The following is a 27,526-nucleotide window of genomic DNA, read 5'->3' as shown; positions in this document are numbered from 1 at the left end:
GAGACCTGACTGCATACTAAGTTTTGCAGCAATTTGGGTGGTGTGATTTCTCACCAAAATGCACACTAACCAAAAGACCTAAGCTGTGTTTAAAAATGTGCACCCTATTACAGAAATTGTGCGCTATAGGGTGTGCTGTTTAAAATATTACAGTTAACAATTTTCTTCCCTGTATAGTTCACTATTAAACACTCGAAATGCAACGCGTAAAAATAACTAGCTAATTATTGTGATATTATTTTAGTTTTTTTTATTTGAGTGAATGTGTTTAAGGTCCAAATATTAAAAAAAAAAAACATAAACTAGTAACAAAACTGACTTTAGCATCTGATATGTCCTGTTGTTGGAGTGGGAAGATCTGGATAAGGTTGTGCAATCTTATTCGTAAACAGAGAGTGGGCTGCAGTGGGGGCTTCATGCTCTCACGTAACAAACAGCCTGTGAGACTTAAAACTTACATAGCTAGCTGCATTTCCTAATTTAAACACACACACACACACATTATTTTTTCCAGCATGGCCCATGGCTGTAAATGATAAATCAGTACACCCACAGCAGCGTTAAAGATGTAGTTTTAAGGGGCAGAGATTTTTCTGTGCTGGGTCTCTGACTCTCGAGTGTGTCTTTAAAAGAGTCCAGCATGCTTTGCGCTGTGTCCATTCCCGTGCTGAGGGGCTGTGGGGGTGTTTTCCCCTCTCGCTGCCTCTCTGAGCTGCTCGCAGTGAAAACTTCCCCCCCTGCGGGACAGAAAGAGAGAGAGACTATCTGACTGCAGCGCTCCGCACTCCACTCTCACTCCAGCCGCTCCTCTGCTGCAGGAAACACTCCCAGCTTTTCTCCTCCTGCTGCTGCTGTAGAGCAGTTCAGACGGATATCCCGCTCCGGATAGACAGAGAGAGAGAGAGCTGTGCTCTGTAGAATGAACAGCGCGCTTTCTCCAGGAGAAAACTTCAGAGGAGGTCGCCAGCGGACAGTCCGAGCAGTCTGAGGAGGAGCAGAGCTGCGTGTTTACAGTATTAAGGTAAGAATACACTACCCCGTCTTGTGTCTCTCACAGCTATTACCAGTTTTAACCTGGACAAAACACGAAAAAAACGAGAAGAATCGAAAACAAACTTACTGAACCGTTTTAAAAACAACATCACTGGATTTATACTGAGTCTAAATCTTACCAGTTTCTAAAGTTTACCCGCCTCACTGTTTCACACTGTATAATCTGAAGTCAGTGTAGTTTAACTGACCTCACTGATTCACTAGTTTAGTTTAGTGCTCATTTATTGACTTCAGTATGGAAAAAAACAGTTGACAGTCTGAATTTACCCTCACTAAACAGCTTCATGTTTTACTGTTGAACGAAAGGAGTGACCTACAAGATGAGAACAGGGGAGTGACATAGCTTAGTTAACTAATAAGAAAAGAAGGAGTGACACAAGGAGTCAGAAAATATAGCTTAAAGAAAGAAATGACATTAGGAGTGATATATAAAATAGTGAGATATTATAAAGAAGTGAGATGTTTAAGGGGGAAAAAACGCAAAAAAAAAACTGCATGGGATATAATAGGGCTGGGAGGTTATTTACTGATTAAATGCAACTTTTTTTCAAAATTGGATAATCAAGATTGCACATCTTTATATATAGAGGAAATCTCAGTAGATAAACATTATCTTCCTTCAGAAACCTGTAAAGAACTCTTGTGGCACCTCATTTAGGATCAAAGCTAAATCAAAGGTAAAGAAAACAATAGCTTGCACATCACTTTAAATTGTGCTGTCTGTTTCCATTTGATGTCATGTAAGAACTAAAATCATAATCAAGGATCACTCTCTTTTAAAAAAAAAACAGCCCCAAAATAAAAAATATTTGGCATAAGTAGAGAGTATGTAAGGGATGCCCTAGGATACAAGGGAAAAGGTGTGACCCATGGAGTGAGATAAAATGAGTGATATAAGTAGAGTGAGAAAAAAGAGCAAATTTGATTCACATAAAGGAAAGGGATATACGTAGTGAAATAAAAACAAATGCTGGCACAAGGGTTGTGACAAAATAAGTGAGGTGTAAGGATTGTCCCCTAAGGTCTGAAAGAAAAAGGGGAGACCCGTGTAGGGTTACAAAAAAGGTGTGAGGTGTGCCCTAAAGAAAAATAACATAAGGAGTGCAGTACAAGAACAGTAATATAAGGAGTTACATATGGAGTGATAAAAGAAGTGCCACTGAATGAGATACAGGATGTGCCAAAGTAAGTAAAAAGGTAATATAATTAGTGAAAATAGTATCATAATGAGTGTGACAAATGGAGTGCAGTACAAGCAATGAGAGTGGCGAGGAGTCCAATAAAGAAATTGCTGAAGGGAGTGAAAAGATGTGATGAAAATAGTGCTACAAGCAGTGAGACAAAGAAATTGCATAAGGGGTGTAACTAAAGGATTGAGGTACAAGGGCTGCCCCAAGGAATGAGAGAGAGGAGTGACCCATGGAGTACGATATAAGGGGGGCAAAAAGGGTGAGAACAAGTAGTGACATAATGTGTAATTAAAGGTGCATGATAAAAGGAATGACATAAGAGTGAAACAGTGTTATAAAGAGTGACATAAGGAGTGAGACAACAGGGAGGATTGTATTGTATTTTTTTGCTCTTGAATCTTTTAATTGTTTACTTGTTAGAGAACATTAGTTTTTAACATGAGTTCATGATTGTTGACTGATTAGGTGTGCAATATGTTACAGTTTTATACAAGATATATTACTATATGTTACAATACACCAGATATAAAAATGGCCATATTTTATTATTACGCCTGCTGCACAGGGTACCATATTTTTGCAATTTAACTCATACTTTGGTTGTTGGGATGCCAGTGGTTAGGGTTCTGAAGGAATTACATTTAACATAGTACAGTCTTGTGCAAATTATGTCGTAAAACATTGTGATTTAAGGAACAGCATGATGACTTTATTTTTTACTATATCAGACAACATAATTTAGTGCTGTTTGTGCAGTCTGACATACCACAAAGAGTGCAGTTGTGTTATATTTAAAACTAAATTTATATATATTTCTTAGATACACCGTTAGGTTCTTCACTGTTAATATCTACAATGTGTTTTTGGTGTAAAAAAAAAACCAATGCTGACAATTTACTATTATATTCTGTTATAATATTCATCATGTATCATATCGCCTATCACCATTTCTTATTTTTAGTTATATCGCTCAGTTCTCTGATTGCTAGGCTGTGTCTGGCTCTGATATCTAGTCAGTCCTGTTATTTTTTGAGAATTCTGAGGTGCTCTCAAAAACATATGAGTTTTATGAGTTACTGCTTAGAGAGATGAGATCAGAGAATATAAATATTAACCATATGGACAAACCTAGCACCTTAACGCTTCATCCAACAGCACTGTTTCTCCAGAAGGCTGGTGCTTTAAAACTTGCCTGCCATTCACTATCATGGCAAATGAACAAAGGCGGCATTATATCCAGCTAAACGTGCCATCCAGATGTTAGCTGGTCTGCCAGTTCTGACCTCCTAACTTGGGGGGGAGGCTATTCTTGAGTTTATTAAAACATCCTAGCCAAGACGGGATTCCAGAAACTCTGAAAAAGGTTTACAAGAGCCAAGGCAGAGCTCTGCGGTTTAATACCACAGAAGGTGAGCTGGCCTTGCCTGGAAAAGACTTCTGTTTAAAATGGCTTTTGCAAGATATAGGGGGAGGGGTTGTGTTTCATTTGTATTTGTAAAAAATTATTTCATCTGATAGTGGTCAGATTTTCTAATGCATAAAGTCAGCACTGAATCACCATCACACAGTTACAAGCTTTACATTTCCATACTTAAAATATTTATATTCATTTGACCTAAAATTAAAATCTAATGTCATAATGTTTTGTGATGCTATCAGTGATACTAAGTTCTTCATTTTCAAAGCAGTGTATTCTCTGGCAGGACAAATAAGAAGTGTTGCTGGCTTTCTCCATGCTTTATTTTGGCCTTTGGCCTTAATGTCCTGCTCCATTGGGCGTTTTTTTATGCACTAGATTTTCAGATTTCACACTGAACGTGCCTCGTACTGCTCTAACTTAGCTTTCTCTCCCTGAAACCCAAAACCCCTCAGGCTATTGTTTTTACAGGGATGTGTGAGGAGAACTGTTTTCCTTCCCCTCTCCTGTCAGACAGGAGGTTTGTTGGGGACGCTGCACTTGCTTGTTTAAGACACATGGAGAGGTCACTGCCGTTCATTTTTTCTCTCTCAGTCACTCACTCTGCTCTTCTGGAACGGATCATACTTTTATAATAGAGTTAAAGTGTATTTTGTTTATTGACCTCTGCTGACCACAACACAATTCTCAGTGTGGAATTAACGCCTTCAAAGGTCATTCATGTCCACTGACGCACAAAAGAACACTGCTGGAGATCATTCAGGACTGAGGATTGTGCTGTGTTGTTGAGTCAGGTCAGAAGTGTGGTACAGTAATCCTTGTGTACAAATAAAGAGTGGATTTGTGCTTTATTAGTGTTAATTTCCTCAAGTAGTATACACTGAACTGTGTGTCTGGATTTATATACTGTAAATAATTTATGTGGTTAAGCCACATATGCTTTATTGTATTGTAGATTGTGTTCTCACAATCAGTATACATTATATATCATAATTAGGGTTTTCACAATATCACAGTTTTAAGTTTAGTAAGAATACCTAAAAAGTAGCAACACTGTGATCATTACCAAATTATGACTGTGTTTTGGCATATGTATCAATACAGGGGTTATGATTTAATATATAGCAATTCTTTAAAGTATTGCAAATAAAGTAAAAAAAGTAAAAAAAAGAATAGTTTACTTTTTCTGCAGTCAGAACAGAGGGATTGTAATAGTACAATACTATGATCTATATATTCTATATAGGATTTAAACACATCACAATATGAGCCACAGTGTGGTGCAGATCTTTACACCAAACTATTTATTTAAAAACAGCCAGTACATTATTTAAAAATATAATATTGCCGCACTTTGGTATATACATTTTTGTACATCTCTATACTAAATTATATTATGACAAAATTTTGAGTGTAAAGGCAAAAGATGTATACACTACATACAAAAGGCTCTCAAAGGGAACCACAGGGATTCTCACGAAACAATATTATCACAGTACTGAGATACTGAGATTTGTGATACTCTATATACCATGAGACTATTCCTTACAATTCTTCACATCTGTGTTACTTAAGAAGATAAAATTCTCCTAAATTGGCAAATACCAGGAACCATGTATTTGTTTGTGTACGTTTTACATAATTTGACAACCAATATTCTACACTTTAGTTTTACCCTATTTATTTGATTAGCGCCACTACAAGGAGTGTCGATATTTGAGGCAATGTGATGTAACGATAATGTATTACAAACAATACAATGTATCTCATACCATACCCCAAATACTAACCCATGTTTAACATTGGGTATAACTGACTACACAGGGCTAAACTGTAAGGTAAATACGTAAATGTGTTCATTATTGTGGCATAAAGAGTTTGATAAAAATAGGCTTCATACTACCTCAATAATACACTTAATAACAGTAAACCACACAGCCAGCTTTAAACCCTACTAGTTGATATTCAAAGCTTAATCTTAAATGCCATCATGCAGGCAGCTCTTCCACATTTCCTGCTCCTCTATGTGGGCTATAATAGCACATCAAGATATAAAGGATCATAAGTTCAGGCTATGCTGGCCCTCAGATCGTGGTGGGGGGAGAGTGAGAACGCTTATCTGAGCCATGGCTCATAGCATGCACAGCGGTGTGGAATTTGCTGCCTCAATGTTATCAGTTTCCATGCTCCAAGATCAAGGCCTGTATCTCGAGATTGAATCCCGGCGTGGTTATAAGCGTGTATACAGTCTCAACAGTGCTTAACCTACTGAATTTTTTTTTTGTGTGTTATTCTGGATTCTGCCTATTCACATATTGTGTTTTCTTTCACTAATGCAAAGTAGTTTTAAATCTCATTTTCTTTTTAAATAGTTTGTCTGCCACTGTTTTGTTCTCCCTTGTTCTCCCTTCCAGTACAGGGAAAACCTCTCGGTTTTAAAGAATGCTTGTGCTGTTTTTGTGTGTGGATCCATTTCAGGAGAGGCCTGCAACCAATTACTTCAGAGTGCATAAATTGCTAGTAATTACATGTAGCATGGCAGCTAGAGCAAGCACACGCAGAATTAAAGTTCAGCTGGAAATAGCAGCAGCAGCAGCACAATACTCACACTACAATAGCTCTGATACTTTCTTAATAATGCTGCACTGCAATCTGTGTTTTGTTTAGGTTTTACTTTTTTTACCTTTTTTTTGTGTCGTTTGTTTTTAATTCAGTTCTTTCCTGTTGTGATTTAAGTCCCTGGTCTGCTGCAGGAGGTCCTTTGTCCTCTTGTCCTTTCCCGAACAAAGGTATGTTTATTTGGAGGGGACCAGGGCTAATGAAAGCAGCCCACTGAAAAGGACTCTGTGAAAGGCTACTTTCCCTGTAACCAGGATTGTGTGGTCACTTTGTGTTCCTTAAATATTGTAATGTTTTTGTTACTTTAACATAATGCAGTTTATATGGGCTGTGTTTGGGATAAACTTTATTGTGTGACTGTGTGCACACAGACTGACAGTGGGTAGCAATGCAGACACTGGATGAATGCATTATAATATGGGTGTAACTTTAATACTTAATGACTTTATTAATTGATATTATTTGATCAATGATTTAATGCATATAATAATAATAATAATATTCTCAGATTTCCTTTTAGGATTTAGGATTCCAGTTGACACTCTGTGTCTGAAATGTAAGCCATGTTGCCCACTGAGGCAGAATTCCAAGGCAGGAATGTCTGAATCTAAGTTTAATAATCTAGTCTTTTTATTTTCCTTTTTATTGGGTGAAAAAGCTAATGAATAATAACAACACAGAAAAAGACTGTCAATAAACTGTAAAAACATTGACAACACCCGGACTTATATTGTGTTGCCATATAAATCAGTTATAGAGATCTTCATCACTACACTTCCTTCTATGACAGCAGGGACAGTAAGCCATCAAGCCAGTTTTTGCCACAGCCTCTTAATTCTTATATGGTTCTTTAATAAAGAAATTAATTCCACATATAATCATGACAACATAAGGTAACAAACGAAGTAATGGTGAAATGGGTTGTCACTATAATTTGTGTTTATGAGTCTATATTATACAACAAAGTTACATTATTTTATTTTAGCTGATAATAGTGATAGAACAGTAACTTTAATGCCCAATAAATGGCAAACACTGCTGAAATTGTTTTCGTGAGAAAATTAACTGATCCTCAAAGGGCTTTTTTTTTAACATTAGTTTTTAAGATTATTTGGTTTGAAACAAAATGAGCCCCAATGACTGTACTAAATAACTAGAAGTGACAGTTTTAGAGGTAGTGCACTGCAGACTGCAGTGAGTCTGGAGCTCCTGCTGCCTGAGGCGTGTTTTTGCGCAGCTGGCCTTGTCACCTTCCACAGCCTGTCAGTGGTTTTCTCTCTCACCTTACTGACAGCCAGAGAAGAGCTCTTTTAGCCTTGAGTTTACTTTACAGTAAGCCTTAGAAGGCATTGTGAATCGAGTTCATGGAGAGTTCTTTCTAAGAATATAGGAGTGAACTGAGGTTTATGTCAGCACACAATCTGTGCTTTTTCTTTATGATATGGAATAGCAAGAAAGCGTGTTTAGCTTTTTTAAATATATTTCCCCCCCCACCATTTTCTCCAATACCAATTAGCCAATTACCCAACCCACTAATTAGGAGATTAGGAATGTGATGACTAACACATGCTTCCTCTGATACATGTGAAGTCAGCCACTGCCTCTTTTCGAGCTGCTGTTGATGCAGCATTGCAGAGCAGCATCACAGCGCGCTTGGGGGAAGTGCAGCGACTCTGTCCCGATACATCAGCTCACAGACGCCTTGTGCTGTGGATATCACCCTTTAGTGATGAGGGGAGAGAGTGCCATTTACCCCCATGTGCCCCATGTTTACCTTTTATAATGTATTATTAAATTAAAATGATTATGATGAAATATATATAATATATAATATTCTAAAGTTATCCCAAACTAGTTAATCATAAGAAGAGTATTCTAGTGTTTGTGAGTTTTTTTATGTATTATTATTAGTATTATTATTATAAGAAATTATAATATTTTAAAGTTACTTATTATATATTAACTAGTTTACCTGAGTAAACTAAAGTTTATGTCAAAACACAATGTGTTCATTTCTTTTCATACTTTAGGGTTATCTCAAATTAGTTAACCTGAAGAAGAGTATCTTTAGTGTTTGTGAGTTATTTTTTCCCTCTAATTGTGTTTCTGAGTCAAGCTAAAAGAATCATGCCCTGGGGGGACTAGAGGAAATGTTTTTGCCTAATTTAGCCAAAGGATGTTGAACAAAAGTGTGAAGTCATCCGTTGATTGAGCTTTCTTACATCACTGAGACTTCCTGGAAAGAAAAATCCTAAAAGTATAAACAAAGCATTCAGGCCTTCCCATATTCTCTATGGAGACCTAATTAATCTATTATCAGCTCCACTGCCCATTTAGCTACCAGAAAACGTACTGATAATGGATTCTTAAAAAAAAGCAACTTCTGAAAATGTTTGTGAGAAATAGAGTTCACACTTCTCTTCTAAATTTAAATTAATGAGAGGTGTGTTCCAATAATTTTGTCCATACAGTGTACATTTGAATTATGTAGATGTGAGACTGTAGGTTGAATAGTCCTGTTACCAGAAACCACAGTGTTGTTCTCCACTACGCTACAGCTAATGTTGTCCCGAGAGAATCTTTAATGGTAGGGTTCACTTTTAAAAGAATGCCCAAAAAATCTGAAAAAGACATTTGGATTGTAAGCAGTTAAAGACCAGTTTGGATGTGATCTCTAAGACCTTGTTTACTCTTCATGTGACTAATATCTGGATTGTATCCACTATCCAGGTTTTTTAGTTGTCAAATTCAACTTTGAGAGACCGATTTGTTTACACTGTTAGGCTCAACCCAGCTTCTAAAAGTGGAATGAATTTAGATCTCTTTTAAATGCATCTTGGGTGCGTTTTATACTTGTTTTTTTATGTGTGGCTTTGTCTTATTTGGATATAATCCTGAAATTCAAAACTATTTCTGGGCAAAAAATTATGTTTTATTGTATTGTGATACATTTTCTTATCATATTGACAATATGCTTTAATAAGCATATTAAGTATATTATCAGTGCTTAAAGAACACTGACCCAATTGTACATTTTATTACAGAGTGTCAAAAATTAGTTGGATAATATGCCACAAAAAATAAATAAAAAATTAAAAGTGTGATATGCACAAACGAGCATGAACAGCAGAACACCTGAAAGTTTCAAATGTGTTTTGTCTGCATTTTAAAACATGATAAATATTGTAACATTTTCTTTACATACAGTAATATAATGTTTTTTGCCATATCGATCAGCTTTATCAGCATGTGATTACAAACAAAAGGGCGGTGGCTATATTGATTACTGTATGATATCAGAATTGTATCATGTCGACTAAAATAATAAATACATTAAAATAAATAATTTAGTCAGATCATCCAGCCCTACTCAAAAGGTATAAAGGGATCGGGTGCAAACAGTGTTTTAAGTGGATATGGTCGTCTCTATTAAGTAAGGTTCTTTAACTGATTTATTAATTTATTTATTTATTTGTTGCTGGTGTTAAAATTATAAGATATGGTTGTTGGGAACAAAACACAGTGTTTTTTTATTTTTTCAACACACTTTTTGAAATGGTATTAAACTGATACCTCTAAACACTATAAATACACCAAGAATCAGCTGTAATATGTGTTTATTACATGTGCTTAATATAGATCTTTTGAAAACATGTAATCATAGTATATTGCAATAGGGAGACCTTCCTAGTTGTTGTAGGCTTGATTATTTCATGTCAGGTTAGCAGAGGATTTAGACCTTGAGATACTTTGCTGTTCCCACTGAGTGAAGGTCATATTAGAGACCCGGAGCCAGAGGTAATGGCTTACAATCCTTTTAGTGCACGAAGCTCAGCACATACAGCACATAGTGGCAGTGGATCTGCAAGGACATGTAGTTAAAGGATAAGAGTTCTTTGTATCTCGCTGTTGAGAAAAAGTACAAAAGGGAAATGCTGTTTACATCAGTGAAGAGATAGGGCATAATATTACATAATACATTGTGATACAGGTGAAACTGTGCTTAGGCCTACAGAGGTTTCAAGAAAAAACAAAAAACACTCTTTATGGACGAATCTCAAATACCTCTGTACTCCCTTTAGGGTGAAATACATATAGGGACTACAACATTTACATACACATAGCATTTAGATTTTGTATTTTGATACATGATTAAATGTAAATACTGTTCTGTTACAAAAACGTATAATACTGTATTTAGATTTTGAGTATATAATCACTGTACAATAAAAAATAAAGATCTCCATTTTTCTCAATTTTTAGTTTACTAAATAATTTGAACATACAAACTGTCCCTTACACTGTGCAGACAAATAGAAATTCTCCAAAATTTCCTGAAATAAACTAGTTTTACATTGATCTAAAAGTTAAGAAGGTTTTATCTCTCTCCTGTAAACTTGCTGTTTTGTTTTTCCTTGGACAGTGACAATATGTATTTTGTGATTTGCATAATACACAACATATGGTGCTTAATTTGTGATTAAACCTGTGTTTTCTTTGTTATTTGTACTTAGTTCTCACATCCAAAATAATCATACACACCATACATATTTAATATCATCATACACTTCACTCCCTGCTCAACCCACACATGGGAGTACAACACACTCCTGCACACATCTGCACATTTATCAGTGATGAGACACACTTCCAGCCTCAGCTCCTGGACTCCCACTTCCCGTCTGTAGTGTCACTAGCATATTATTCATTCAAATTCATTCTAGACATGCATGATTATATCTGAATCATGTTGGTATCTTCAAATCATTGCTCTAAAAGGGAATTTCAGCAGGAGACAGCTGTTTAGGTCTTAATGATACTGATACAAACCAGAATTATTACTGTGTTTTTATTTTACTGCAGAATAGCGATTTTAGTGATGATTGGCTGAATATTTGCTGCTATTTGTACATTTTACTGTATATATAACTCTACAAACAATAATACCTTGAAACCAGCATCCTGTGGTAAGATTATTTTTATTATTTTTATTATTATTATTATCATTATTATTATTATTATTATTATTATTATTATTATTGTCTTTCACTTGTGGGGTGAATCCTTGGTGGATTCTCTGTATCTTCTTGGTCTTCACATCTGACCATTTCTTTTGCAACCTATATGAAAAATGACTATTCAGTAAAGTTTCTGTCTAAACACACAGCCCATGTCTCCAATATTACACTTTTTGCTTCGTGTTTGGGTCTTAATGTTTTGGCTAATTAGTGTATAGTCTTAATTTGAACATTTTATTCTTGTACATGATTTGTAAGCTCAGTGTAGTGTTATACTCTTCATGGAAGGAAAGTGATTCTGCAGTCTTATGTCTATCAGTTCCTTGTTATAACGCACACACAGCACATATTGTAATATTTTTATCTCGATTTTGGCACGGAAACCCAGAAAAGGCTCTTGGTTGATTGCCTGCTGAACACAGTGGTCCCTCTTGGCTGTATCCTCCAATTACTTGCATTGTGCCAAATCAGAAGGAGCTTGGAGAAGAGCAATCATAGAGGGGTTCCATAGCACCCAAGACAGAGACCATATGGCACTGGACACTAACGCTGGCATTCATGCCAGTGCCTGCTCTTACATGGGCATTCATGAAAATGAATAACATGGAAGGAATTTTGTACTTTGGTGGGAGAGGTTGATAAAAGCTTCTTTAATAGGTTTGTGACGACATAAGTTGAGAAGAAAGATTGTGTGCTTTCCATTTTATTCAAAATTGAGTTTGCTAAACTGCCTGCCTGTCTTATGTTTTTAGTGCGCGACCTCACCAATCAGAGAGCTTCCACAGCACCCCCTCCTGTGGCTCTCTTAAATGCACAATAATAAATGAATTTTTAAATACTGTCCTTATTTGGAGTTTCTGTCATCATGTTTAAATACAGTGGTATCTGTTATTTCCATTCTACTACCCAACTCTTGTATAATCAGCATTAAGTCTACAACAAAAAAATGTATTACTATATTTTATGCAGTATGTTTTATATTTTACTATTTTTACTATTTTATTTTTAAATATTTTATGCACAGTGTGTGCTTGTGTGACATTTACTGGATTGTATTGAAGAAAAAATAGCCAAAAACATGATATATTTCCGTAATATTATGCCAATCACCCTTATTTTCTTTCTAGCTGTAATACAAGTAAACAATATAGTTACAATAGATAAATCATAAATTTGGCCTTTGAAAATATGTTTCTTGTACTTAATATTTGTGTAATTTTAAAAGAAGAATGTGTGTAATAATTAAACAGTTCAATCAAAACAAGCTTTGGCAGGTATATGCATAATTGTTTTAGCAGTAATTAGCAGTTCTCAGCAGGCATGGACTTAGAAAATACAGTATCTTTTTATGAATTATGGATTTGTCCAGATCTACTTCATGAAAGCAGTCCACACATCGTCTTGTAGAAAAGAGGAGCACTTGTATTGAACTCACGATGACTGTGATGGCTGTGAAGAGGCTGAAAGAGGGTACTTTTACTGTCAGAGAGAGCCATCATGATCATTATTGCTAGAGATTAATATCAGCCTTTAGTTCTTTGTTAATGACACATGCTGTAATAAAGGCAGTGCTGAGTGGGAAATGTTGATTGTAGTCAAGTGCAGCTTCCATTCACTCTTATTTAAATGCTTTATTTTGAATATTGTAATTCCACTCATTCCAGCCCTCAGTGATAACGGTGTGATTTAAGTGGCAGAGGTTGTGAGTATTTATGAGTTATGAATTTATGAGTAATCATTTTTTATCACTCTTTGAATACAAAAATAAAATACACCTATCAGAATGCCGTAGTAATAAGCAGAAAGGTGCATTTCTGCAGTGAATTGCCGAATGGATGTGCAGATTATATGGTCCTTACATTTAGGTTAAGTTGCTAGGCTGTTGCTACATGGTCCCTAGGGTGAAACTGTTTTTGGTAGGCAGTTGCTATGGTGTTGTTAGAAAGTTGCTATATTAGTCTTGGTGGTTGCTGTTGTGTTGCTAGGTGGTTACTATAGAATTCCCTAGGGTTGATATGGTGTTGTCAAGTGGTTTCTGTAAAGTTGGTAGGAGGTTGCTATTGTTTTAAGAGGCAGTTGCTATAGTATTCCAGTTGATTGCTGTGGTGTTGTCAGGTGGTGTTTATAGTGTTGCTAGGTAGTCGCTATAAAGGTGTTTAATGGTTACTTTATATTTGCTGTGGTATCTCAAGGAGTATTCTCTGGTGTTTAACAAGAACAACAGTGTAGTAATAAATAATTGATAAAATAAGATCTTTTTTACAAAGATGTGTCTCTTAATATATTATAGCTTGAATAACCAGTAATTTAGGGAGTTGCCTAAATATCACTTCAGTAGCAAGTGGGCATGTAATGATTGGCATAGTTCAGAATTTGATTAGGTATGAAACTGACTGCAACCACCCACGATCATTTCCACATTATATTTATTATAATTACAATAATGTATAATAATAACATGAGATAATGCATTGGAATGAATGTTTTTTTTAATCTATATTCCTTGATTGTGAAGTAAAAAGTAATTATTTGTATTTAGAGGAGACGTAGGCTCCTCTCATTGTGGGTTTGCTTCATATACTTCATTCACTCTATTTAGTTCAGTGTGTATTGAATTGCACAGCATCTGTAGTACACCCCTGCCAGTATTTACAGTATTCCATCATATTTTCTTTTGCTGTAGAATAAGGAGGATTAGAATAGTTGGGTGTTTTGTGATTTAATTCATATCAGCTGTAGGTGGTCTGGACTGGGATCTGTGTGTGAAGGTGTTATGAGAGCAGGTATTGTATATCATGCTGTGGAGTTGATGGCATGATTCTGTGGTCTTTGGCTGACACAAATGTTTTAAATGTTCCACTTTTCCATTACAGTGCCCTGCACTAAAGCACTGCAGCACTAAATCGCCCTTGTCCCGTCTGGAGAGCCAACTATTCCAATCTTTATACTTTTTCCAAATAGTAAACGAACGAGAGGAATGTGCTTTATAGACATGAATCAGAGGGAAATGGGTCAGAAAGAATGTTGTGGTTTTCAGTAAGGTCCTGTCTTATATTTTCTCACCTGATCAAAGAATGGAAATATTGGTGATGGTGAAATGCATGCCTTTACAATGCATGACTTTACATTTAGGTTAAATATAAAAAAAACTTTGAATTGACTTGCTATTTACTCTTCTTCACTGATTTGTTTATTCATTTAAGCCCTTAAGGCCTGTGTATAGGAACATACTACAAATTAAAAGTTACATATTTGTTTTAAAGTAGAGTTGTTACTTATGGAATAATGCTGAATATATTCTAGGTACCAAAAGAATAATACCTGAACAAATTGAATTATTATAAAAATAGTAATAATAGTAATAATAATTAATTAATTAATAATTATAACTAATTGAATGATTACTAATAATACAAACTTATTATAACAATATGATGATTTTGAAATAATGAGTGGATACTGATTAAATAATACTTACAAAGTAAATAATTAGTTCGTATATAATAATTAATAAATGACTAAATAAATAATAAGTAGATACTGAACAATTAGTAGTACTGAATAATTAGTTAATACTGCATTAATATTGCAGTACAAGATATAAAATACTTGGCAGATACTGAATATATGTTAAATTCTGAACAATAAGTAGATTGAATAATTGGTAAATAGCTACTGAATGGTTAATACTTGTTGAATAGTTAGAAGTAGATATTGGAGTAGATAAACAGAAGGTAATAAATGATTAGAATATAGTAAAAACATTGTATGTACTGAATAAGTACTGTGTATTCAATTGTAGATGTTAAATAAAAAAAAGCTGGGGTTTAGGGGGTTAAAGATTGTACAACAACATGTGGTAACCTCCATATGTCCTGAATAAGAATTGTCTTCAGCAATATATCATTTGCTTGTTATTGCTCGCATTGCACCAACAGAATACTGCAATTAAGCATTTCATAAAACAGCAGATATCCAGGAATAGCTCTGCAGGCATATGGTTCTCATCAGGCTGAGGCAGACTCATTAAATGTAAGCTATAGGCTACATCCAGGGGGAGCACGTATATACATATATATTGTGTGTGTGTGTGATATGTGGAACTCTTTGTTTAAAGTATTACAACAGAAGTTCCTCTCAGACACTATTTTCCAGTGTTCTGTGTTTTTATTCAGAGAGTCGGTAATCTGGCGCAGGCGTGTGTCGTGCAGTCTGTCGTCCTTCTAAAAATGCTCGGGGAAGTGGGAGGCAGAAAGTGTCGCGTCCAGCTGGTCCCACTATCCCTGCAGGACGTCCTCATTGTAACCAACTGTTTTCACCTATCCTCCGCTCCCTCTCCAACTCTCCCCCTCTCCCCCTCTCCCCCTCTCCCCACCTACACAAGCACAAAAACAGAACCGCCCCGATTCAGCCTTTTGTCCTGGTCTGTTCTGACCTGGGTTGTGTATAGGTGGCTGAAAAGGAGCTTGTTGACTTTCAAAAATCCCTCCTTTGTTTTTTGAAAAACCTGGAGAGGGACGGAGGAAGACTTTTAGGAAGGAAGCGAGCCCGTCTGATAGCGCACAGAGGTCTCCTGCGAGCTGCACAGCCGTTTCCTTTTACAATGCTTTCCTGATTGGAGGAATCACTGACTCGCAACATCACACTTCTTCTGTTGTGTGTGGCCAGATGGAGGTTTGCTCTTTTCTTTTCCTCACTTTTAATAGGCTTTTGTTTTAGCAACAGTGCTGCTCAGGAACATGGAGAGATCTAATCTTCTTTGGACTTCTTGATTACTCACAGAACATCTCCACACTTTGACACCACAGTGGAACATTTAGCTGCGACTGGAGAAGATTGAACGTAAGCCAAATGACTAATCTCTGCACATTATGCTTCACAGGAAGGTGTTTTTGGTACAGGGAATTGAGCAATGTGGATTAGGAGACTCAATAGGGAAAAACACATATATGGCCATAATCAGGAATTTCTGACAAAACTTTAACCAGTCCTGGACTATAAGAAATTAAAAGTTTATAACAGAGAGCATGTTGAGTGTCATATTAAAACTTTTTGGTGTTTGTGGTCTTGTTGCATTGTCCTCCGCTGCTCAGTTACTCAGCTGGCTCTGTACAGTTCTTGGACTTTTGGACACAGAGAGCTTCCTACTGTTATTAGTGTGATTATCATATCAGGATAACATATCTAACATTTTAAAATATAGAATGTGTTACCATGCTAAGCAATACAAGTTCTTAAAGGATTTTGGCTTAAATGCAAAGTGCGAGGAAGAAAACTTTTAATTGGTATATGCCTTCCTCAGATTTAGTCGAGCTTCAAGCAAGCCAAGTTTTGCTCCCAAGCAAAGCAATTGGCCAATTTAATATTCAGATTTTCTCAGATCTCTGTGTTTGAGTTGACCTTTTATTTTTAGTGTGGCTCTTTATTTGATTTCCTGTTATATACAATTGTTTTATTGGTATTGCAACTTAAATATTGTGTAAATATGAAATATTATCAGTTATGTTGCTTGTGCTCATTTAGTCCACACAGTGTAATCTAAAGCTGTGTATTGGCAGTAACTGTGTGATAGGATATGTATCACAATACAGGGTAGAGCTGGGCAGTATGGTTGAAAAAATGATTTCGATAAGTGCTGTGATAGTTTAATTGCAGCAGTAGAGACAGAATCTTAAAAAAAAAACACTATTCAATTGCTAAATACCATGACTTTATTCAGAATATACTGCAATTTATACAGTTACTCTGGAATATTATGGTCTCTGTATTTAAATGTGCACTTTGTTCAGAGTTTTTGTAAGCAATGATCATATTCGTGATATACTTAAAATTATATTATAGATATGAAAAGAAAATCACGATACCATAAAATATCACCATATTGCCCACCTTTAATACAGGTTGTTACAATTTGAAATATTGTGATGTGTTGCGATACCATAAGCATTTTTAATGATTAAAAAAAAAGTTTCAACACAACACGAAATAAAGCACTGTCAGCAACAAAACCTTGTAAAACCATGTAAACGGATTATTAAAAATCAATACTATGTTTCTGAGAATCAATACAGCATTGTAAAATATAATATTGCGATACTTTGATACATTGATTTTTTCTTACACCCCTAGTGTGAGTTAAAATGTGAGCATGTTAAAATTAGTATGGAGCTTTTTATCTGGTTAGTCCCTAGTCATTTAAAACATGACTAATCACATGCTTTTCTACACTTGATCACACTTTGATGGCTTGCACCCTCCTTACATTTCTTTTGATATTATCTCAATATTAATCAGAGGGTTATGGAACGATAAACTTACACTACACCACTCCCACCTCCCTTGTGAAAAGAAATTATGCAGAGTATTAAAAGTATGCTCAAATTAGGTAAAGAATACTAAAAGTGCATTTTCTATTTAATATACTCAATAAAAATGCACATTAAATTATCTGTATTTACATTCCAATCGGTATTTCTAAGCAGTATGCTTTAAATTCTATGTTTGTTGATAGAAAATATGTATAGTGGCATTAAACTTTAATGTATTTTCCATAAGGGTAAACACAATATGTGGATCAATAAACAAAGTAGTACATTTACAGTATACTTTAAGTGTATTCACATACCTAAATCTTCTTAATTTCACAGAATTTATACAAAAAAGTACTCAAAAGCATTAATGCTTTTATGTTGTATTTAAATATGGCTTGAAATATACCTAATTTGTAAAATAGTACATTTAGTATATATTTAAGTACATTTTAATTTTAATGCTAAAAGTATGTACTTTTAGTATACATTAGAAAAATAAACTTAAATGTATTTTTCTTTTACAAGGGCTATAATTGAGTGAAAACACTCAGCTAGCTCAGCGACCCATCCTGATACCATGTTCCACTCAGACATATGCCACAGTATGAAAGGAAAATGGGTTGTAATTTTCATTTGGCACTGACTTTTAGATCAGAGCCAAAAAGACTGAATGTGCTGTTTCTGATTTCTGCTCTCCTCTGTTAATGACTGGATGTCTCAAAGCGGTTAACTTCTTGCATAAATAATCTCCTCATTCTGAACAGGCAAACTCATGAATAATGATATACAACGACTGAATGGCGCTTATAGATATGAATTCATAGTTCATGCACTGTATATTACTGCCATCCAACAATAAAGGCAGCATTGTGCTTCTTTTATACAGTGGTAGAAAACCCAGTAGCAGCCAGAAAGCTCTAAATTCCACATAATGATGCATTTTACTCTGGCCAGAGTGGACATGCCAGAGACCCAGCTGTTCTTTCTGCAGATTTAAATGTTAACCCGGACCATTTAGTCCAGTTAAATTGGACTCTGCTACGTTTTTAACCTTAAAGCAATTCATTTGGGTTTGAAAACTTTAAGCCTACTCTGGTGCAGACTGAAAACAACCCTTGTTTAGATCCCTGAGAGGAGGTGTTCTCAGACCAGTCCCAAACAATCTCTGGAGCGATTTGTACAGTAAAGTAGGGCTGTTCGATATGGCTCTAAAGTAATTTCACAATATTTCAGGGTATTTATGTGGTAATATGCTTTTTTTTTACGTTAGTTTCAAGAATATAGTACTGCAACAATACTGTACTAAAATAGTTCTGCAGGTGTGATTTGACCTGGAATATTCTTTAGATTTTTTTTTTTCAGAATTTCTACAACAGTACAGGAATAACATATTTCTAATTGTTTTTACTACACAACACAGAAATCTGCACTAGTACAGAACACAGGACCTTCTTTCTGTATTCACTCTCCTGCTCCCGGCCCAGACAGATCTGCCCAATAAGCTGAGATAATGTTCTCACATGGTTTGTTGTGATGCATTTTAGGGCGTTTTCACACCTGTAGTTTGTTTCTCTGGTCCAAATCAGTTGATGAGTTTGTTTACTTGGAGCGTTTTCTCCCTCTGTTTAGTCTGGTTTCACACATGCATAAATGTAAACGCACCAAAATGCGCACCAATAAACGCGCAAGCAGGCTGTGTCCTCTGATTGGTCAGAGCGTGGTCTGGCGTGGAAGTAAATATACATATACAAGCGCATATATGTGTTTTTACACTGAACGCTGAAACGTTGCACTTTTAAACACAGTGTTTCTATGTGCAGCGCAGATGTAAACATAGTAAACAGAGTTACACGGCCGTGAGCAGTGAATGTAGCGCAGACGGCGTGCATGGACACAGTGTTTGTTCACAGCTGTGGTAATCAGCGTTATCTGGCTAATATATCAGTTTAGACTGCGTCTTATCAGCCGTTTAGCTCAAATAAATGGACTAAATAAGTGGACTATATTTATAAGCTGGGTCGGATCGAGACCGGATCACGTTCTCACCAAAGCGAACCGCTCCAGAGTTCGTTTGGTACCGGACCGAGACCTCCTCCTCTAGCTGGTCTCGGTCCGGTTCTTTTGATCCGCACCCGAGTGCGATTACTGTTTTCACACCTGCTCAATCGAACCGCACTAAAGTTACAAACGGACCAGAGTTCGTTTTAACCGGACCAAACAGTGCTGGTGTGAAAACGCCCTTAGTGAGCTTGGACTTTTCCCTGTGTTAAAACAAACCAGACCAAAAGGAAAACAGATTCCGACCAGAGCAAACCAACTAACTATACATATGAAAATGCCCTGAATGTTACAATCAAATGGTTCTTTAGAGAGATATTTTGTTCTTTATGGAACGAAATATAGTCCTTTAATGTCCCAGAAACTCTGAAAAGCTCATTTTGAAGAGCATGTAAATTGTATATTCTGGTATTACCATTACTAATTAGAACCATGTTTTATTTGAGATGTTTCATTGAGAACCTTCAAATCGGTACATTTACTATACAGAAAGAGAGGGTTATTTTGCGCTAACCTCTAAAACATCTAATTATTTGTGGAAACAAAAGGGGTTCTCCTGTGCCGTCGCTAAAAGACCTTTTAAATTACCTTTATTTTTGAGAGTGTGTGATTATTTTAAAAATATGCTAGCATGGGTCTGTTTGTCTAGACATCTAGGATAGTCAGCTGTTTGCTTCAGTTCTCAGATGGTCCTGACCTGTCCTTGTCCTTTTTCAGATTGTCTGTGAGGGAGCCTACAGCTGCAGCCTACAGGAATGAGGGAGCAGAGTTAAAGGCCCTGACCCTGCAGTGCCTGAGCCAGGATGGAGCTGAAGGTGTGGGTGGATGGAGTCCAGCGTGTGGTCTGTGGAGTCACCGAGGCCACCACCTGTCAGGAAGTGGTCATTGCTCTGGCTCAGGCCATCGGTAAGCAACATGTCACAGGAAAAGAAGCACTCCTCCCCTGCTCTGCGTTTTAGCATGATATATGGAATTGTTGGATCATGGAACTTCACTGGTAACCAGATCTGGGTGAATTGCTAATGCAGATGCTGTAGTTTCTGAGCACCGGCTAATGCTTAGACTGTCTGGCGTCCAGGCTGATCAAACAAACCTTTCCATTATTTATTGAAAAGCAGAGTGAAAGTCTGCTCATGCTGGCAGTCCAACTCCCAGAGCTGTCCAGAGTCACTAAATACATTTCACATAAATTTTCAATAGCAGGATCCTCATTGAGATAGGAAGAAGACGTTGAGAAAGAACAGGGGTTCATACTGATTGCATAACCAGAAGGGACCCAGAACAATTTGCGCCTGATTGAAACCTGTCTTCTTGACGTCATTGTTTGAGCCTATTTCTAGAAGCACTCAAATGCCAGTGTAATCTGTAGCCCCCCTCACTTTAGCAAGTACTGAGGCTCGAAAAGAGCCTGCTGAGATGGAAACTCTGAGTCATCGCTCAAGCCTAAAAAAAAGAGAAGAAGCAAGACGTCTTGTGTCTTTCTTCACACGTAGCCTTTGGTTGATTTAAATGATCATTTTAAATGCATTTTAGCCATTTCTGTTCAAGCTTTCTTAATTGCTTAATTTTTTTGTATTATTTATGCTGTTCAGTGAAAATATAAAAATTATCGTATGATAAATTCTCATAAAATTTTTGGTGACCTCGTTATTACCTTTGTTTTTACTAAGCAAGTCAAGCCTGTTAAAATAATGAGCCGATATGTCAACTTTTGTTTTTAAATTTGATTTATGATGAGTTTTTCAAAAACAATTTATATATATTAAAATACCAATAACCCAGTCTGTATATCATTAATATTTTTTTTGTCATTTGATGGGGCTTAAATGCTTCATTATTATAAAGCTATTATTTTATCATCGTCTTAAAATCACAATAATATCTTTTATTTCAATGCATTATTTTATTGCAATTTATGCTACAATATGTTGTTAAAATTGTTATACTACCAGGTTTATCCTGGCATGTCATGGCGTTATTGTTTTTGTGATGATTTCTTTGAACTTAACTCTGTGCACAACATACATGTGGAGTGTTTCTGAAATCAACCCCAGGGCCAATATGATTTATAAAGGTCTGATACATACATACAGTACGTCTATAGTTTTTGATAGTTTTTGATTGTCCTCCACAAGCATCTAGCAGAATTAAGGCTGCATATTTAGTTCCTTATTTTAGCCACTCTGTGCATTCACTGTTCCACTGACAACAAAACAGCCCAAAAGCATGATGCCACCACCACCACTATGCTTAACAGCTGGTACAGTGTTTAATCAGTAGAATGCTTCACCTTTATTCCCATAAATTAGACAGTTTCTCTGATCATTGTTGCCAGTCAGCTCCATCTGATCATAAAACCATCCTCCAGAATGCTTTTTTTGTTCTATGTTGCTAGCTAAAAACTTAAGTCGAGCTTGAAGTTGTCGATTCTAAAGCACTGGATCTTTCTTGATTAGCAGTTTCTCAATGCATTGTGATTAAACTCACTAGACTATGGGCAGTAACACTGGGGTTTCAGTAGCACAGTTCATCAGTCTAAACATCTCATTAGAAATGTATTTATTATTTTACATTGCACACACTCTACTTCTGCAGGTCGAACCGGACGCTACACACTAGTCGAGAAATGGAGGGATTCTGAGCGCCACCTAGCCCCTCACGAGAGCCCGGTGGCCTCTTTGAACACTTGGGGTCAATATGCTGGTGATGTTCAATTCTTTCTTCACCGAACTGGTCCCTCTCTTATGGAGCGCCCTCCGTCTGTGGGCCTGACCCATCGGGGCCCCGAACGCGGCTTGTATCGCCAGAGCCTCCCCATAATGGCCAAGCTTCGGGCCCCGGGGGACCGCTCACTTCTCCGCCGCCGTGAACCACGACGCAAGTCTTTGACCTTTACCGGAGGTCCGAGGGGCCTTAGGGACATCCTGAGTGGTGGCAGGCTGGGGGACACTGAGGGCAAACGGCACATTCTTCTGGTGAACAATGGTCACCCAGTCCCCTCTATGTCCCCTCGGTTATCTGGGAGCCGTTTGGAGGACTTGAGCCGCCTGGTCCGGCTGCAGAGGGAGACACTGGCTGTTTTGGACCACAGGATGGAGGCTTACGAAGCTGAACTTCAGAGGTGGAGCGATAAAAGGGGAGCAAATGACGAGGACTCGTGGGCTGTGGTGATGGACGAGATAGCTCATCTAGAGCAGCGAATGCGGAAGAACCAGGTGGAGGTGGAAGAGGAGGAGTTCTGGGCTAGTGAGCTGCAGATCGAACGGGAAAGTGAGCGTCAGTTAGAGGAGCGACTACAGGAGTTGCGTGGCCGACTGCACGTCTGCGATTCGGAGCTAGGTCAACATCTGGCCTGCATGCAGGGTGTGGAAGCCGGTCTGGAGGCTCAGCGGCTGCAGAAGGAGATGAGGGAAACTCAGCAAGCAAGTGAGGGGGAGGTGAAGGCCAGGCTGCAGAGGGTGAAGGCTGAACTGAAGGCCCAGGCTCAACACACGACGCAGCTGGATAGCAGCTGCAGGGCTGTGGAGAGATCACTAACTCAGTCCAGCAAAAGATTACAGGTAGGTGGAATGTCTAAACACCAATCTTTTTTAAATACTGCCAATTACAGACAGTATCGATATTGGCACCAAAACCATGAACCAGCTACTGATGCACATGTGCCTCACTACATGATGCAGCATGTCTGCAGCGTGTGTTATTGCATTGTGATTTTTTTTTGTTCTTTACTGTAACTTTTTAAATATGCAGTTCTTTGGGCGTGTTTTGCTAATCCAGTGACTGTAGAAAGAGGGGACAGCATCCCAAAAAAGGGAAACTCTGCTGGCTGGTTGCATTATTATGTGCAACACATGCCCATACATTACAATGAAAAAAAGAAACAGCCAAAACAAAAAGTTTAGGAATTAAGTGATTGACACTCTTGGAACGGCCCCATTGCAGGAACTGCATCATGCTCTTTCTGTTTATTTGATGGAGTAGCTGAAGTTACACATTTAAAACACACAAGTTAGGATTCTGGTAGCATTCTGTATATCTTGTATTCTCTCTATTAAACTGACTCAAAAAAGTTGACTGTGTTTTGTTAAAAGCAGTCCCAGACTCAGCAATGCCTAATAAAAAACATCCACAAAAAAGTGTACTGACAGACTGACAGTTAAACTTGCATTCCTGTATATGTGAATCCCTCTGTGGAATGTCCTGGCTAGCAAAAGCTTGAAAGACAGTGAAATAAACTGTAGCTGAGAGCATGCAAGGCCATTAATGCATCACAAAGTGAACGCGTGTTTTCTCCCCTCAGGACAGTCAGTACGAGCTGGAGCAGCTGACGAAAGAGCTGAGGCAAGTGAACCTGCAGCAGTTCATCCAGCAGACTGGCACTAAAGTGACCGTGCTGCCTGTGGAACCCAGCGATGCAGAGGCCAGCCCCATGGCTCAGGACTCGGGTACAGGTACAGGTTCTCATACCTGCTTAGTAGGGCTCTAAATTAGCAGGAATCTGGTGAATCACAGTACAGAGGTTATGATTCAGTATTTTGATATATATATGCGATACTGTAAAATACTGTCAGGGGTTAAACATGTTCACACAATGAACCACTGTCTGCCACCACATGTTATACAGCTCTGGAAAAAATAAGATCACTTAAAAATGTTGAATTTCTTTGATTTTACCAAACTGAAAACCTCTGGAACATAATCAAGAGGAAGATGGATGATCTCAAGCCATCAAACCAAACTGAACTGCTTGAATTTTTGCACCAGGAGTGGCATAAATTCAAAAGCAGTGTGTAAGACTTCTGATGTCTGAACTCTTAAAACTTTATGAATATGAACTTGTTTTCTTTGCATTATTTGAGGTTTGAAAGCTCTGCATCTTTTTTGTTATTTCAGCCATTTCTCATTTTCTGCAAATAAATGTTTTAAATGAGAATATTTTTATTTGGAATTTAGGAAAAACTGTTGTCTGTAGTTTATAGAATAAAACAATATTAATTTTACTCAAACTTATACCTATAAATAGCAAAATCAGAGAAACTGATTTAGAAACTGAAGTGGTCACTTATTTTTTTCCAGAGCTGTATCTGAACTTTTTTTTGGCACAAAACGTAACAAAAAAGATAAAATATAAGTGAAACCTTCCGGACTATACTGACTGGCTGTAACTTAGCCAATTTTTGTGCAGTCCACAGAATTTCAGTCACAAGAACGGCCAAAGAAAGGAATTATATATATTTTTTTTTCAATGTTGTACGCACAAGAGCTAAATGTGTTCCACCCATAACTATTTAGTCAGTACAGGTTATTCCTATTGTTTACATGATTTCCTATGAACACCTTGTGGTTTAAATGGTAGACACATGATAAACACTAAATGAATGTACACTATGGGTTGGTTTCCCAGAAAATGTACCACATTTTGTATTCGGTCAAACTGCTAAACATACCATATAGGTTTAACATAGCATTATGGAGCCATTAATTAATTAATGAAAAATAAAAATAAATATTTTTTTCACTTTCCCCCAGATTTTGTTGCACTGACTGGTTCCTTGAAGCGGTCAGGCCCATCTCATGCAGTGGGGGTTAACCTGCGTGTACTACACAGCCCCATCACCGCTGCTCTGAACCCGGAGGGCATCTATGTCTGAAGAAAACCACCTTCACAATTTCAGAGAAACTCTAGAATAGGTCCATGTATCTCAACTCTGAGTGTGAAGCAAAGTATTGGACAGTATAGCTACCGTCAGTATTTTGAGAGGGATTAATGGGAAGTAAATTATTGTTTGAGACCAATAAGGTGCAAGGTTGGGGAGCAGACTGAGCAGCATAGCTGTACATTCACCAAGCACTTTAATATCAACACCTGTACTCCTAATTATTTATCTAACCAAGCGAATCATGTGGAAGCAGTGTAACGAAGAAAAATCAGCAAACACTCAAATCCTGCAGAGAGAGATCAGAAGAGAATAGCCACACTGGTTCAGGGGAAAGACAGGCTATGATATTTCAGATATCCACTCTGTACAGTTGTGCTGAGCAGATAAGTATCTTGGAATGTACAGTACATCCAAACTTGAGGCAGATGGGCTACAACAGTGGAAGACCATTTAAAAAAATGAATCTTACTGAGCTATGAACAGAAAGCTGAAGTTGCAGTGGGCAAAGACTTACCAAACACCAAAACCCAACAGTTCAAGATTGGAAAAACACGGCCTGGTCTGATGAATCTTGATTTCTGCTAAGGCACAGATTGTAGGGTCAGAATTTAACACTACAGCATGGATCCATTGACACAATCTGCCATGTGGGGCAGTGAAGGCTTATTGGTTTGATCACCTTATTATTGTTGACAAGGTTACGGGTTCAATACCCAGGTTTGACAAACTGGCACAGTTGGGTCCTTAAGCAAGGCCCTGGCTGCCACCTGCTCCGGGCATGTGTCCTCACTATTGTGTATGTGTGTTCACGACACACATGGGCAAAAAAGGATAAAAATACCTTTTGGGTCCAACACAAATATGGTGAATATGCTTCAGCATGATGGCGACACAAAGCATAAGTCATCTCTAAACTTGCTGAATTAAACGGGATTGCCTGCATCAAAGTGTGTCTGAAGATTTCGCAGGATGAGGACCAATGCAGTGTGATGCAGTCTTGTTTTATGGACAAGATTCTAACATCTTTTGGAGTACACCATGCCACAAAGGCTATTGTAAGTGTAACCTGTGGCTGTAGCCATTATTAGTATACAATGTGTTCTTAATAAAATGCTTGGTGAGTGTATTAGTTGATTAAGTATTTGGAGATATTTTTCTGGCTATGATATGGTATTAGGTGTAAATATACCTCAACACAAGAACCGTCTGTTCTATGCAGTGACTGTCACTGTATGCAGATCTTTACTGCCAGGCTAACAAGGAAAACTAGCAAATGCTTATTTTCATGTGTATGAAGTGATGTTGACTATGGATGAAATAGCCCTCATGGGCTTGCAGGTGTGTAAGAAGGATAACAGATTTGGTATGAAATGTGAATATATATATATTTTATTTTGTATAGCTGTAATTTAGCCACAAAGAGATTTGGGCAATGTGTCCTACACGGCCTTATGATTCTTGTGGCCTCAGTGTTTATGCTGGAGTATATTGCCAGAGTTGATTGATTTCTTTATCATGGAGTAAAAGTTTTTTTTCTTTTTGCAATGTTGAGCCAAAGATGCCTACTAATATGTATATTTTTGGTAGCCATGTTTCTTACTGCTTGATTGCAGTTACACAGCAATAATTCGCTGGTTATATAATGTGCAAGGTTGAATTATGTTTACCCTTTTAACCCTTACTAATATGCATCTTATGCAAGAAGACTACCATGCATATGCATAATAATGAGCTATTATTATAATTGCATTCATGCTGAAAGAAGTATTAGCAAGCTCTGCAGTGTTACAGTAGATTACACTTGAGAAAAAACACCACTCATTGGTTTCTGCCAATCTAATACAATTACAGCTCTGTAGCTGTTGTATTTATATCTAGTGCCTTAAAGCTGTAATGAAGCATAACATGATCAAACCCACTGGGGAGTCTGTTCATATGTGAATTAGATGGTGGTAGACTGCAATTGAAGTGTATCCGTTATTGTGTATAAAATGTTAATGGCTGTGTTTGAAATGGGAGACTCATGGACTATTCTCTATATACAGATAATCACTACTCAGTGCTCTGATGAAGGAACAAGTGTGTGTGAAACAGTAGGAGGATTTTAGGCACTGGCTTTGTTTTCTCTTTGTTTTCTGTAACTTAGTGACCAGGTATACATTAGTTTTGAGCACTTTGCAAAAAAACATGTGTTAATAGC

The 27,526-nt window shown here is 37.2% G+C and overlaps 1 protein-coding gene across 3 annotated transcripts; it reads left to right on the top strand.

Annotated features, from left to right (window-relative positions):
• The first annotated feature begins 670 nt into the window (after window positions 1-670).
• Window positions 671-26,886, top strand: LOC103039191 (ras association domain-containing protein 8). Of its 3 annotated transcripts, XM_049474692.1 has the most exons (6): window positions 671-1,021; window positions 16,080-16,139; window positions 20,384-20,572; window positions 22,262-23,226; window positions 23,967-24,117; window positions 25,196-26,886. In XM_049474692.1, the coding sequence occupies exons 3-6, from the start codon at window positions 20,470-20,472 to the stop codon at window positions 25,315-25,317; spliced, it is 1,341 nt and encodes a 446-aa protein (XP_049330649.1). In that variant the 5' UTR covers window positions 671-1,021; window positions 16,080-16,139; window positions 20,384-20,469; the 3' UTR covers window positions 25,318-26,886. The 3 variants fall into 3 exon arrangements, with proteins under 3 accessions (XP_049330649.1, XP_007228183.3, XP_022527862.2); XM_007228121.4 differs by lacking the exon at window positions 16,080-16,139; XM_022672141.2 differs by lacking the exons at window positions 671-1,021; window positions 16,080-16,139 and adding an exon at window positions 15,710-15,971.
• The last annotated feature ends 640 nt before the right edge of the window (window positions 26,887-27,526 follow it).

Source organism: Astyanax mexicanus, chromosome 2 (genome assembly GCF_023375975.1).
Source record: "Astyanax mexicanus isolate ESR-SI-001 chromosome 2, AstMex3_surface, whole genome shotgun sequence".
NCBI lineage: Eukaryota > Metazoa > Chordata > Actinopteri > Characiformes > Acestrorhamphidae > Astyanax > Astyanax mexicanus.
Note: the sequence above shows the minus strand (reverse complement) of the source record. Positions and strands in the feature narration are given on the sequence as shown.